At 34.2% G+C, this 13,690-nt stretch overlaps 1 protein-coding gene across 1 annotated transcript; it reads left to right on the forward strand.

The window, feature by feature from the left end:
• Positions 1 to 6,546: 6,546 nt before the first annotated feature.
• LOC139844268 (uncharacterized) lies at positions 6,547 to 11,138 on the forward strand. The gene is made up of 10 exons (XM_071834486.1): positions 6,547 to 6,632; positions 7,377 to 7,497; positions 7,702 to 7,789; positions 7,963 to 8,106; positions 8,272 to 8,330; positions 9,062 to 9,129; positions 9,215 to 9,266; positions 9,358 to 9,531; positions 10,008 to 10,598; positions 10,732 to 11,138. The coding sequence occupies exons 1-10, from the start codon at positions 6,625 to 6,627 to the stop codon at positions 10,945 to 10,947; spliced, it is 1,521 nt and encodes a 506-aa protein (XP_071690587.1). The 5' UTR covers positions 6,547 to 6,624; the 3' UTR covers positions 10,948 to 11,138.
• The last annotated feature ends 2,552 nt before the right edge of the window (positions 11,139 to 13,690 follow it).

Genomic DNA, 13,690 nt, shown 5'->3' on the forward strand with positions numbered 1-13,690 from the left:
ATCAAGGCCGGGAAGGCTTTATTTCTATTGAAGACTACAATCGATGAGGATCTATTGGAGCACATCCGTGACGAGAAAACACCAAAGGCAGCTTGGGAAACTTTTGAAAAATTGTTTTCAAAGAAGAATGAAGCACGCCTCCAGCTCTTGAAAAATGAGCTCGCGGGTATCTCACAAGGAAGTCTGTCTATTTCTCAGTATTTCACCAAGGTGAAATCTATTTGTCGTGAGATATCTCAACTTGCTCCTGAAGAGAAAGTGAGTGATGCAAGGATGAAGAGAATTATCATCCACGGCTTAAGATCCGAGTATAATGGATTTATAGCCGCTGTGAGAGGATGGCCTACTCAACCATCATTAATAGAGCTGGAGAATCTATTGGCAAATCAAGAGGCATTAGCCAAGCAGATGAATGAAGTAATCGTAAAAGACGGAGAAGATGCACTCTTCACCAATAAAAAGAAAGCAACATCTCGAAGACAAGAGGCGATGAAAGAAAGTAAGACATATGGGTGGAAGGGTCACCCAAAATCAAAAGGCAACGCTTCAGGGGGAGCTCAACAAGGAAGAAGAGATCATCGCCAACAATACGGGGAAAATGATAAGAGAAAGAATGGTGAATGCTTCAATTGTGGCAAGAAGGGTCATTTTGCTCGAGAATGTAGATTCCCTAGAAGGCGAACTTTCGAAGGAAATGTGGCCGCCGCAAGAGATGAGAAGAAAGAGGTCACATTCGAAGCAACCATTAATGAGGAAACATGGGATGCAGAAGCAGGACTCTCCGTTGAAGCTGACATGGATGATCAAGCTCTTGCAGCAACTTTAAAGTCAAAAATAAACTACAAAGATGATTGGATCATCGATTCTGGGTGCTCAAATCATATGACCAACGATGGGATAAAACTGCAAGAAATGGAGGATTACAAAGGAAAGAGAGTCGTGTTGACAGCCAACAATTCAAGGTTGTCTATTTCTCACATTGGAAAGACAATAATTCCAAATGAAGGCGACTCTCAAAAGCTCCAACTCGAGAAGGTGTATCTTGTCCCTGGCCTAAAGAATAATTTACTATCAGTACCACAATTGACAGCAGAAGAGAATTATGTGCTCTTTGGACCAGAAGATGTGTCCGTATTCAAGAGAGTAAAGGTGGTTGGCAATCCAGTTATACATGGAAGAAGAATAGAATCGGTCTATGTATTATCTGCTGAAACAGCTTATGTGGATAAGACTCGAAAGAATGAGACGGCTGATCTGTGGCATGAACGTCTTGGGCATGTGGGATACAATAAGTTAAAGGAGATGATGGTGAAACGCATAGTAAATGGGCTTCCTCAAATTGATATCCGAACAAATACAATATGTGCTGGATGTCAATTTGGAAAAGCTCACCAATTGCCATTCAAGGAGTCACAACATCAGTCCAAGACACCACTAGAGCTCATACACTCAGACGTCTTTGGCCCAGTGAAACAAACATCACTTGGAGGAATGAAGTATATGGTGACATTCATTGATGACTTCTCAAGGTATGTGTGGGTTTACTTCATGAAGGAGAAGTCGGAGACTTTTCTGAAGTTTAAAGAGTTCAAGAACAAGGTAGAAAGTGAGCTCAATACTAAGATTCGATGCTTACGCACAGATAATGGAGGAGAATATTTATCAACCGAGTTCAATATCTATCTTAAGAAGCACAAGATCAGAAGGCAATTAACTTGCCCTAATACTCCACAACAGAATGGAGTGGCGGAACGTAAGAATCTTCATCTTGCTGAAACCTGTCGAAGTATGCTTCATGGTAAGAATGTACCAGGAAAATTTTGGGCCGAATGTATGAGGACGGCTTCATACGTGATTAACAGACTCCCACAAACAAAGTTGGGATATATTTCACCATATGAAAGATTATGGAAGATCAAGCCAACCGTCAACCATCTCAAGGTTTTTGGATGTGTATGCTACGTCTTCGTACCAGATCATCTACGAAGCAAATTTGATAAGAAGGCAATTCGATGCATTTTTGTCGGTTATGATGAATCAAGAAAAGGATGGAGATGTTGTGATCCAAATACTGGAAAGTGTCATACTTCAAGAAATGTGGTATTTGATGAAGCTTCTTCATGGTGGTCACCTCAAAAGATAGAGCTTCCAGAATCTCATGGATTAGAAGAAGTTCCAAAAGAGAAAGAAGAACATAAAGAGCACATAACGGATCCAATTAAAGAAGGAGATGGATCGTACTCTAAGGAAACGAGTCCATGGAAAACTGGGGTACATCAATCTACATCCGAAGAGGTTCGTCCAAGCCAAATGGATGCCGAGGAGCATGTGCAAGAATTACGGAGATCAACAAGGCCGAGGCAACCTAATCCGAGGTATGCCAATGCTGCTCATGTGGATGAATCAATACCTATTGAACCTTCCACTTATGAAGAAGCAGCACAAAGTCAAGAATGGCAGAAAGCGATGGAAGAAGAAATTAATGCACTAAAAGAAAATCAGACATGGAGTTTAGTTCCAAAGCCAAAAGATGTAAAACCAATATCTTGTAAATGGGTTTACAAGGTGAAGACTCGATCAGATGGCTCCATTGAAAGGTATAAAGCTCGACTTGTTGCTAGAGGTTTTTCTCAACAATATGGGCTGGATTATGAAGAAACGTTTAGTCCAGTGGCGAAGATCACAACAATTCGAGCTCTACTAGCTTTAGCCGCTAGCAAATCTTGGAAGATGTGGCAGATGGATGTCAAGAACGCTTTCTTACATGGAGAACTTGACAAAGAAATTTATATGGAGCAACCAAGAGGCTTTGAGAACAAGTCTCATCCTGACCATGTCTGCAAATTAAAGAAAGCACTATACGGCTTGAAGCAGGCTCCAAGAGCTTGGTATGGGAAGATTGGCGAGTTCTTAGTACAAAGTGGTTTCACAGTTGCTCCTTCAGATTCTAGTTTATTTGTGAAACAAGATCAAGGAAAACTAGCCATAGTGCTAGTATATGTGGATGACTTAATCATCACGGGAGATCACTATGAGGAGATCCAAAGAACAAGAGAGAATCTGTCTATCAGATTTCACATGAAGGAGCTTGGAGAACTCAAACATTTTCTTGGACTCGAAATAGAGCAGAAAAGAGAAGGATTATTTCTGGGACAACAGAAATATGCGCAAGATCTTTTACAAAAGTACGGAATGCTTAATTGCAAACCTATCTCAACTCCGATGGATCCGAATACAAAACTACGAGCAGATGAAGGAAAAAGTCTTCAAGATGTTACCATGTATCGAAAGATGGTCGGAAGTCTTATTTATCTCACACTAAGCCGGCCAGATATATCTTATGCAGTTGGAGTGGTTAGTCGATACATGAGCAATCCGAAGAAGCCTCACCTTGATGTTGTACGACGCATCTTAAGGTATGTCAAAGGCACTATTAACTTTGGTATTTTATACAAGAAAACAAAAGAATGTCACGTAACTGGATATTGTGACGCCGATTACGCTGGAGACTATGATACACGACGGTCAACAACTGGATACATGTTTAGTCTTGGATCGGGAGTAATATCATGGTGCAGCAAGAGACAACCAACAGTATCCTTGTCAAGCACTGAAGCAGAATATCGATCGGCAGCATTAGCAACACAAGAAATTATGTGGTTGAAGCAACTAATGGAAGATCTTCATCAATCAACAGATTATCAAGTAAAGCTTTTCTGCGATAACCTATCAGCTATTCGTCTAGCAGAAAATCCAGTCTTTCATGCGAGAACAAAACATATAGAAGTGCACTATCACTATGTTCGCGAGAAGGTCCTTGAAGGAGAGATCAAGATGATGCCAACAAAGACAGATGAACAGGTTGCAGATATATTCACCAAGAGCCTAAGTAAACCGAAGTTTACAAAATTCAGAGAAGCACTTGGAATGGTCTGCAAGACATCGTTGGAAGAAAATTTGCATTGAGGGGGAGTGTTAAAATACAATGCAAATTTAGAATAATATGGAATTAGTAAATGTATATGGGTAAAATATCTAGATATTAATATGTATAAGAAAATATCTAGATATTAGAATATGAGAGAAAAATCTAGAAATTGAAATGTAAAAGAAAAATCTAGATATTTGTAGGTTGTAGAAATATCTAGATATTTATATATCCATGGAAATATCTAGGTTCTAGAATGTTCTATGGAGTAGTATAAATATGTGAGGAGATTTCATTTGTGGTGTGTGAAGTTGTGAGAGTGAAATAAGAAGTGAGTTGTGAAGAAGAGAAGATGAGTGTGAGTTAGCGAAAGTAGAGAAGATAAAGCTTGTAAGTAATATTGTAATTGTAATTTAATATAAGTGTTTTTGTTAAGTTTCCCGATCAAGCCTTAGTTTGTGTTTAAGTTCTTAGTGCACTTTTGTTGTTCTTATTATATGGTCGGCTCTGCCGCCTAAGTAATACATGGTCGGTTATACCGCCTAAAGATATATGGTCGACACTGTCGCCTAAGTACATTGTGCACTAAGGATTTATAAAATTAAAGGCTAACCAACGTCAAAGTGTTGGTGTAGTGAGTCTAGTATAGTCTAGATCCTCTATAGTGGTGTGTTGGGCTCGTCGAAGCTTCCAACAATATAAAACTCTAAAAAATATTAAGCTAATTATCTTTTAATTTTTAAAATGATGATGTCATGATTTTATATTAATTTAATTAAAAAATAATACGAAATCTTTTATAAAAGGAAATACTAATCTCTCATAAATTGTAAAATCTTATACAGAACACCTAAATTTTAATTTTAAAGCATATCGTACAACTTTTATATAATAATTGTATTTTTATTTTATTTTTTAATTAAAAAGCATTTATTATTACTAATAATTATTATTATTATTAAAAATATAAATACTCAACTTTGAGCGAACTTTATTATTATTATTTACTTTTAATATAATAATTATAATAATAATATTTATAATTATATTATTAATATTCAAATATGGATTCTTTTACACAATTAATTACGTTACATGCGAAAATACATGTTTCTATACATTTGTAAAAACGACGACAAGTTTCTTAGTCAAACAGGTCATTAAAATAAATGACTTTGGTATTTACATTCACTTAATACCTAAAAATGTCATTAAATTGTTTCGTTTAAACAAACCCGTGATTTCACAGGTCATTTCACTAGTAGTATTATATTAATAACATATGGCATTTACAACGTGATACGAGTATAATATATACACCCTCATGTAAATTGTGCACGAGGACTCAACAGATGACATAATCTCAAACCTATGTACAGAACTCGAAACGGACCATATGTAAAACCAAAAAGGTTGTTGGTGTCCTTAATTTCCCGACTCGTTTGGTTCATACAAAATAGGGTAAACTATTGCTAGCAGTTACATCGAATGATTTAGGATTCGATAACTATCAATGCCATTCCATAAAGCTTTTTCTCGATCTATTCGATATCCACTAAAAACTTGGAACTTTGATCTCCTTCAGTAGCTTCGAAGGTAAAGTTTTTTCAAATTTGACTCTTAGCAACTCCGATGTTCAAAGCAAGATGCTTTCAAATTTGTTTGCGAATTACAAATGCCTAATGCTTGAAAAAGTTCTATTACTTTTTTCCCGAGGCAATCCACATCGAAATGAAAGTGAAGCACTAATTTGACCGAAGTTCTTCTTATCCTTTCCAAGTTCTCTTTCCTCTCTCCAAGTTCACATTCTAAATTCACTTTGGTCTCCAAGTTCACATAAATTGAATTAATATCAAACAATTATTCTATAGTATCTAATTTTCATGAATATGATTTTTAAAAGAGTAAAAAAAAAAAAAAAATCAATATTTTTTACCATCAATTGTTTGATACTTTGATTGATGGGTCTAGCTTTGTGGCCAGTTTCATTTGTCACATAAATTGGTCGAGATCGAATATAGATATCTAGCTGTTTTTTACATGTGTAATTATATAAAAAGGTAGGGGTTTAAGTGTAACTTTTTGAAAAGGGAAAGTGCTAATTTTAATAGGGACTGTCACATTCATACAAACCCTAATAAATTGAGTATTATGCAGCAAAATTGCAGGTAAAATACTTTCAGAAAGAGAAATTGTATAGACAGAGATGCACGTGCATACTCACACCCACAAACCCCAATTGAATTGAAATTAACAAAAAAATACAGGGTAAGTATGTATATTTATTTATTTTGATGAAGATAAAAACATTTATTTTAAGGTAGTTGGATTTACTGTTGCATTAAGTGAATTAATGTGTATATTGATCTCGGTTCGGGTGTATCTGATGCTATAATTGATATTTGATGATTTGGGGATTAATTGTAACTGCTGCTGTCTGTGATTAATTAGGGGAAAAAAGAAAAATATATGTACTTGCTTACTTTTGTTGTATTGAATATAATGATATGATATGTTATGTGTTATTATATTTGATGGTTAATTAATTATGGGCCTTGTTCAGGTATTGCGACTTAATTTGATTTTGATCTTGATATTTAGGTACATTAAGATAGACACATACAATTGTTACTGTCCATCATCATAGGATTTCAAGAATCCTCCTTCCATTTCAATTCACCGATCGTTTCGGAGACATGAGCAGGTAATGTATATTTAGCACTTTATATGAAATTTGTTAATGATTACTGTTGTTTCGTATCATAACATCTTGTAATCTACTGTAACAACTTATTTGATAAATTTTGAAGCTCAATTTAATTGTTGTTAATTTAGAGTTATATAAACTCTGTTAATTTAGGAACATGTTGCATTATCATTCAACCTATTTCTAATTTCTTGTAATGAATGGGACGCTGATTTAAGAATTAGGTGTAAATGTTAGTGTTGTTATGTGATTTTCAGCAAGATTATGCACAGGGTTAAGTGACATAAAATATTAAACAAGTAAATGTGTAATTTAAATGGTGGTTAATTCTTGTTTGATGTATCTAACTTTTTACCTGAAAATATAATGTATGTATCATACTTCAAGACTCTATTGTGTGTATGAAACTCAAATCATTGTGTCATTATATGTTTCCACCATCTTTTCATTTTTATTCTTTGTTTTGTTTAATCATTTTTGGCTGATGTGGCCACTATAGAAGGTGCCATTTCATCGGTGCCACATACTCGGTTTACATACGAAAGAATGTATAAACATAGCCACATAGGATACATACAATAGATTTCCGGGTAATGCTTGATACGTTCCAAAACCCTTGACCCGCTAAACCAATTGGTCAATGAGACTGTCTCAAATTAGCGTATATGTGAATCTTCTTCCGTGTATTTATTTTCTTATTTCTCTATCTGCTTGTTATTTTTCAATTTGTTATTGTTATAGGTTAATTGCAGCAAGAAGGAGCGTTTCAAAAATATTTGCACCTAGACTAGCTACAAGGGCATTCTGCAACGATGCACCAGTAACGTTAAATAATGTTCCATCTGATAGCCATATTAACAAGGTAATCTTTTGTTCTTTAAACCATTTGAGATATATTTGTTTGTTTTCATAAAACTATATCATTTCTACTTCGTAAATCTGTTACATTTTTCTTTTTATTGGCAGTGTGATGGTTTGTGTTATTCTGTGACAAATACTTACGCATAAAGCTTCTATCTTTTTTTATTATTATTTTTGTTTACGTATCTTGAAATTTATTAAACAGGATGACGGTTCTACATGTGACGTTCCTCAACATGACGTTGCGATTGTAGGGGGTGGTATGGTTGGGATGGCTCTCGCTTGTTCATTAGGTATATTTGTACCTTGTTCTAGATAACTAGCTCTCTTAATACCTTTAAATTACCATTTGAATGAAATTTGAGGTTCAATTAAAAAATAAAAATGTATTTTATTTAGTTAGTTTTATTATACTTTTGAATTCCGATTCTTAGCAAGTTTTTTTTTTTTCCTCGTATGCTTGCAGCAAGCATGCCATTGACAAAACACTTATCTATTGCCATCATTGACAGCAATCCTGCTTTGCTAAGTGGGCCCACCATCAAGAAAGATGACCCACCAGATCCAAGGGTCAGTACGGTCACACCTGCAACAATTTCACTCTTTAAAGGTATTGAGTTGTTTAATTCTATCTTTTATGCAAAAGTGAATTTGGATTTCACAAATACTTTCTTCTTAAAAGACACAAATCGCGACTTTGTTACTTTTTGTAAGGGAGAAGAGTCAGATTAGAACACTTGGTCCATATACAGTAACTGAAATGTTCATTATGTAGGTATTGGTGCATGGGAATATGTTGAACAACATCGACATACCTATTTTGATAGCATGCAGGTAATAATTTTTCTAATAATTTGCTAGATCATTATCTGTATAGCTGTTTATCCTCTCGTTCTATCATGTATTTGATATATAATATTGTGCACTTGTATCATAAAGTATCCACATTTCAAGAAAACTTAAATTAACATTTAACATGTTTAATAAGAATATAGTCGATACCATTGTTGTAAAATTTGGTTGAGTCTGCTAACACGTCGGTTTGGGGACGAGCGCGTCCCATTTCGCCCAAAAACGCCTAAAAAGTCACTCTACGCCTCACCTTGGTCTGATTCAGTGAAAATTCGGTTCAAAGTCGGGTTTGAGTCTGTCAAAGTTGGTCAAAGTTAGGTCAAAATGTGAACATTTTCTAAAATTAGATTTTTTTTCCCTATATCTATGTTTGGTTGAAATATTTATGTTTGATATATATGTGTTATATATTTGTTAAATTTATTTATTTATTACTAAAAGTCAATGTTGGTCAATGTCTGAGTAGTCCCTTCAAGGTCCCAACCGACTCGTCCTCGACTCCCGACTTCTACAACCTTGTTTGATATAAAGCATTCATTTATCTTATTCCCGAAGCAACCTCGGAACTAAAATATCTCTTCAAATTTAGTGAAGTCTGTTCTTATAACTTCTGGATTAACCTGGAAATGCGTGTTGTAACAGTAAGTGTAGAACCTAGATGATATGCTAAGCTTTATCAGTTGCGACTGAAGATTGATTCCTTTTTACACTAGGTATGGGATTACACTGGCTTCGGATACACAAGATACCACGCAAGAGATGTAAATAAAGACGCCCTTGGGTAAGAACATAGTTACTTGGTTCATTATATACTAGTTTGTACACCGTCTAATCAGTATTTTTTTATTTTTTATTATTTAATTCAGGTGTGTTGTGGAGAATAAGGTGCTACATAAATCTTTATTGTCATGTTTGCAGGTAAGTAAATGAATGTTCAATAGTATATATTCCTTTTACACAAAGGCTTATACTATATATATTTGACTGATGTAAATTCCAAACTCAACAGAACCAAGACGCCAATAAAACAATATATTCTACGAGATTGTCATCAATGTTCGTACCAACCCGCGCGTCAGTTTCAGCCGCAGGATCCTCTGTATTAAGTACACCGTCAAAAAATCTTGCGAATCTAGCAAAGTTGGAGCTAAGTGATGGCACAAACTTGTATGCTAAGTTGGTGGTAAGTTTTTATAACTGTTATTGCTTGTAACAGAAGTTTGTTTCTAGGATGGTAATTGTAGCAGCGGTTAGTTTATAGTATAGAATAAGCAATTTTGACCCATTTAAATATTAATGGTTTGACTTAGGTTATGTTCTATATCTCTAACGGGTCAAATTGGTAAATCTAGAAATAATACGAATTTGGTCGAAACTCACCCAAAGTGTATTTTCAATTCATAATTCTTTGAAAATATTTTATCTTTTTATCTCAAAAAGTTATATTATTATTTGTTATTGATATAATATGGTTTTTTTTGTGAAAGCTTAAAACCTTTTGCACCAATCCATCCAGACTTGGCTCCACTTGTTTTGACCCACAAAAAACATACCTATTTTGACCAGTTCTATAACCTGCCCCACCTACAATGTTGTCTCTAATTTATGCTTCTTCTGTTCATCTTAAAAGAAGAAACTGACTTTTTTGGCATGTAATAGGTTGGGGCTGATGGATCCAAGTCACGTGTTAGGGAGTTGGCGGGAATCAAAACGACTGGTTGGAATTACTCGCAGAGTGCAGTTATCTGCACCGTCGAACATCCTTCCGTTAACTTTTGTGCATGGCAACGGTTTTTACCTGGCGGTCCAATTGCACTTTTGCCTATCGGTGACAATTATAGCAACATTGTTTGGACCATGTCACCAAAAGATGCATCAAACCATAAGATAATGAATGAAGATGATTTTATAATAGCCGTTAACCATGCTCTTGATCTTGGATACGGTCCTCGCCCCAAATCAGGTGGTGATGCGTTTTCGTCATTTTTCAGACCAGATGTAACATCATCGGTTAACGAGGGATTTGAACCGCCACCTAAGGTGATGAAATTAGCTTCAGATAGAATGGCTTTTCCACTTTCTTTGATGCATGCGAACCAATATGCATCTAAGCGTGTAGTTTTGATTGGTGATGCGGCTCATACGGTTCATCCGTTGGCTGGTCAAGGGGTCAACATGGGCTATGGTGATGTGTCTTCACTGTCGAATGTTATTGCTGACGGTGTTGCAGTCGGGTCTGATATCGGGGAGGTAAGTAATAGTTATCCCTTTCAACTAACATAAACTTCAATTTAAATGCAATTTTTTTTTTAATTAAACCAATGTTCATTGAATAGTTATATATAATTCTTACTAAAAGATGTAATGTGCATTATTTTTGAAGGTAACTATGTTGAGGAAATATGAGGTAGAAAGGAAAACAGCGAATATAGCGATGATGGCTGTACTAGATGGTTTCCAGAAAGCGTACTCGGTTGATTTTGGACCACTTAATATATTACGAGCTGCAGCATTCAATGGCGCAAACGTTTTTGCACCATTAAAGAGGAATATCATCTCTTATGCATCTGGAGAGCGTAAACTGCCTTTTATGTCATAATGTGAAGTGTGAACAGCTTTTGACCGGAATAAGTGTATCATGTACTGCTGAAACGTTGCACCCTAGTTTTAATAAATAGATTACAAAGTTTTCAGTTGCAATATATGAAATTTTAGAGATGTTATTGTTGGTTCTTTCTACCCAAGACACAAGACATTTTATCCTAAAGGGTCACACACAATGAGCAAATAAATATCAATTACATATTTGAATTACATATTTGAATGTGATTTTAATATTTTCAACCTTATTATATGTGCCGTGACATTGTGTTATTTGTTTTATGTAATAATACTACGATTATATATAAAGAATATCCATACATATATAGAGAGATGCATATGTAGGATAACAAGTAAACCTTTTTTTTTTGGCAAAATATCGATAACATTAAACGAATCTGAAGATCAACAAGTACAAAACGATATAAAAGGATATCCAAACAAAGGCTAAAACGCGACAAATAGAGTAAACCTTTTTACTTGGAATTATCTTGTTTATTTAATAATGTACAAAGTATACATTATATAATCATAAAAGTTATATCTACACTTCTATACAAAATTGTTTGAATAAAATATGTATTATTATTGACTTGAAATGGAAGACCATACTTGGACATGCCTTTTGATAATGCTAAAAACGAACATATATTTCATAGCATTATTCCTCAAGAAAGACAAGCTTTTAGTTGCAATTGTTCTATTTACAAGTGATATTCGTTTAAATAATAAAAGGTGAAGACAAAAGACAGATTCGACGAATTGAAGACGCAAACGACCAAAAAGCTCAAAAGTACAAAAGACAATCAAAAAGGTTCCAATTATTGATAAGAAACGTCTCGAAATCACAAGAATACAAGATTCAAAACGCAAAGTACAAGATATTAAATTGTACGCAAGGACGTTCGAAAATCCGGAACCGGGACCAGAGTCAACTCTTAACGCTCGACGCAACGGACTAAAAATTACAAGTTAACTATGTATATAAATATAATATAATATATAATTAATTATATTAATTATATATATATTATATATATATAATAAAAACCGTCGGCAGCAGGAAACTCCAAGGGGGTAAGCTGTAAATACCTCTCCGCGACTCGCGGAGTTGTAAGGCCATTTTGCCGCGAGTCGCGGAGCCCCAATTTTCAACCCTGGCTATAAAGCAACCCGAATTCTGATCAAAAAATGATATCCTTTTTCTCTTCCTCTTCATACGTAAATATATTTATATTTATAATTTATATTTTAATTTTAATTATAATTCTAATAATAAGGGTATGTTAGCGAATGTTGTAAGGGTGTAAGTCGAAATTCTGTCCGTGTAACGCTACGCTATTTTTAATCATTGTAAGTTATGTTCAACCTTTTTACATTAATGTCTCGTAGCTAAGTTATTATTATGCTTGTTTAAAACGAAGTAATCATGATGTTGGGCTAATTACTAAAATTGGGTAATTGGGCTTTGTACCATAATTGGGGTTTGGACAAAAGAACGACACTTGTGGAAACTAGACTATGGGCTATTAATGGGCTTTATATTTGTTTAACTAAATGAAAGTTTGTTAATGTTAATATAAAGATTTACAATTGGGCGTCCCTATAAATTACCATATACACTCGATCGGACACGATGGGCGGGGTATTTATATGTATGAATAATCGTTCATTTAACCGGACACGGGAATGGATTAATAGCCACTAGAATAATTAAAACAGGGGTGAAATTACATTCAAGGGTAATTGGTGTAATTGTTAACAAAGTAGTAAAACCTTGGTTTACACGCAGTCGATAACCTGGTGTATTCATTAAACAAAGTATTAAAACCTTGTTACAATTCGAATCCCCAATTAGTTGGAATATTTATCTTCGGGTATAATAATAATTTGTCAAGGACACTTGCAATTTATATTTATGACTGATGGACTGTTATGGACAAAAACCAGACGGACATATTGAATAATCCAGGACAAAGGACAATTAACCCATGGGCATAAAACTAAAATCAACACGTCAAACATCATGATTACGGAAGTTTAAATAAGCATAATTCTTTTATTTCATATTTTATTTCTTTTATTTTATATTTAATTGCACTTCTAATTATCGCACTTTTATTGTTATTTAATCGCACTTTTAATTATCGTACTTTTAATTATCGCAATTTAATTTTATCGCATTTTTATTATTCGTAATTTCATTATCGTTATTTACTTTACGCTTTAATTTAAAGTCTTGTATTTATTTTATATTTTACATTAGGTTTTAACTGCGACTAAAGTTTTAAAATCGACAAACCAGTCATTAAACGGTAAAAACCCCCCTTTATAATAATAATATTACCTATATATATATTTGTATTTTTATAAAAATAAACTAATATAGCGTTGAGCTTTGTTTAAAGATTTCCCTGTGGAACGAACCGGACTTACTAAAAACTACACTACTGTACGATTAGGTACACTGCCTATAAGTGTTGTAGCAAGGTTTAAGTATATCCATTCTATAAATAAATAAATATCTTGTGTAAAATTGTATCGTATTTAATAGTATTTTCTAGTAAAATAATAACTATTTTATATACACCTCGTTCGACATCAAGTATTTTTGGCGCCGCTGCCGGGGAATATCTTAAAAGCCGGAAGCGCAACGCTAATATAAAAAAAAAAAAAAAAAAAGATTTTTATCTACTTTTATTAAAAGTCGTTTTTTTTTTGTAAAATTACGTTTTAAAAAT

Source organism: Rutidosis leptorrhynchoides, chromosome 4, assembly GCF_046630445.1.
Source record: "Rutidosis leptorrhynchoides isolate AG116_Rl617_1_P2 chromosome 4, CSIRO_AGI_Rlap_v1, whole genome shotgun sequence".
In the NCBI taxonomy this organism is placed as follows: domain Eukaryota; kingdom Viridiplantae; phylum Streptophyta; class Magnoliopsida; order Asterales; family Asteraceae; genus Rutidosis; species Rutidosis leptorrhynchoides.

Excerpts from the sequence above, each read along its gene's own strand:
- LOC139844268 (XM_071834486.1), top strand. Across the intron at positions 8,331-9,061 it reads CCTATTTTGATAGCATGCAG|GTATGGGATTACACTGGCTT; the intron begins GTAATAATTTTT and ends TTTTTACACTAG. Across the intron at positions 9,532-10,007 it reads ACTTGTATGCTAAGTTGGTG|GTTGGGGCTGATGGATCCAA; the intron begins GTAAGTTTTTAT and ends GGCATGTAATAG.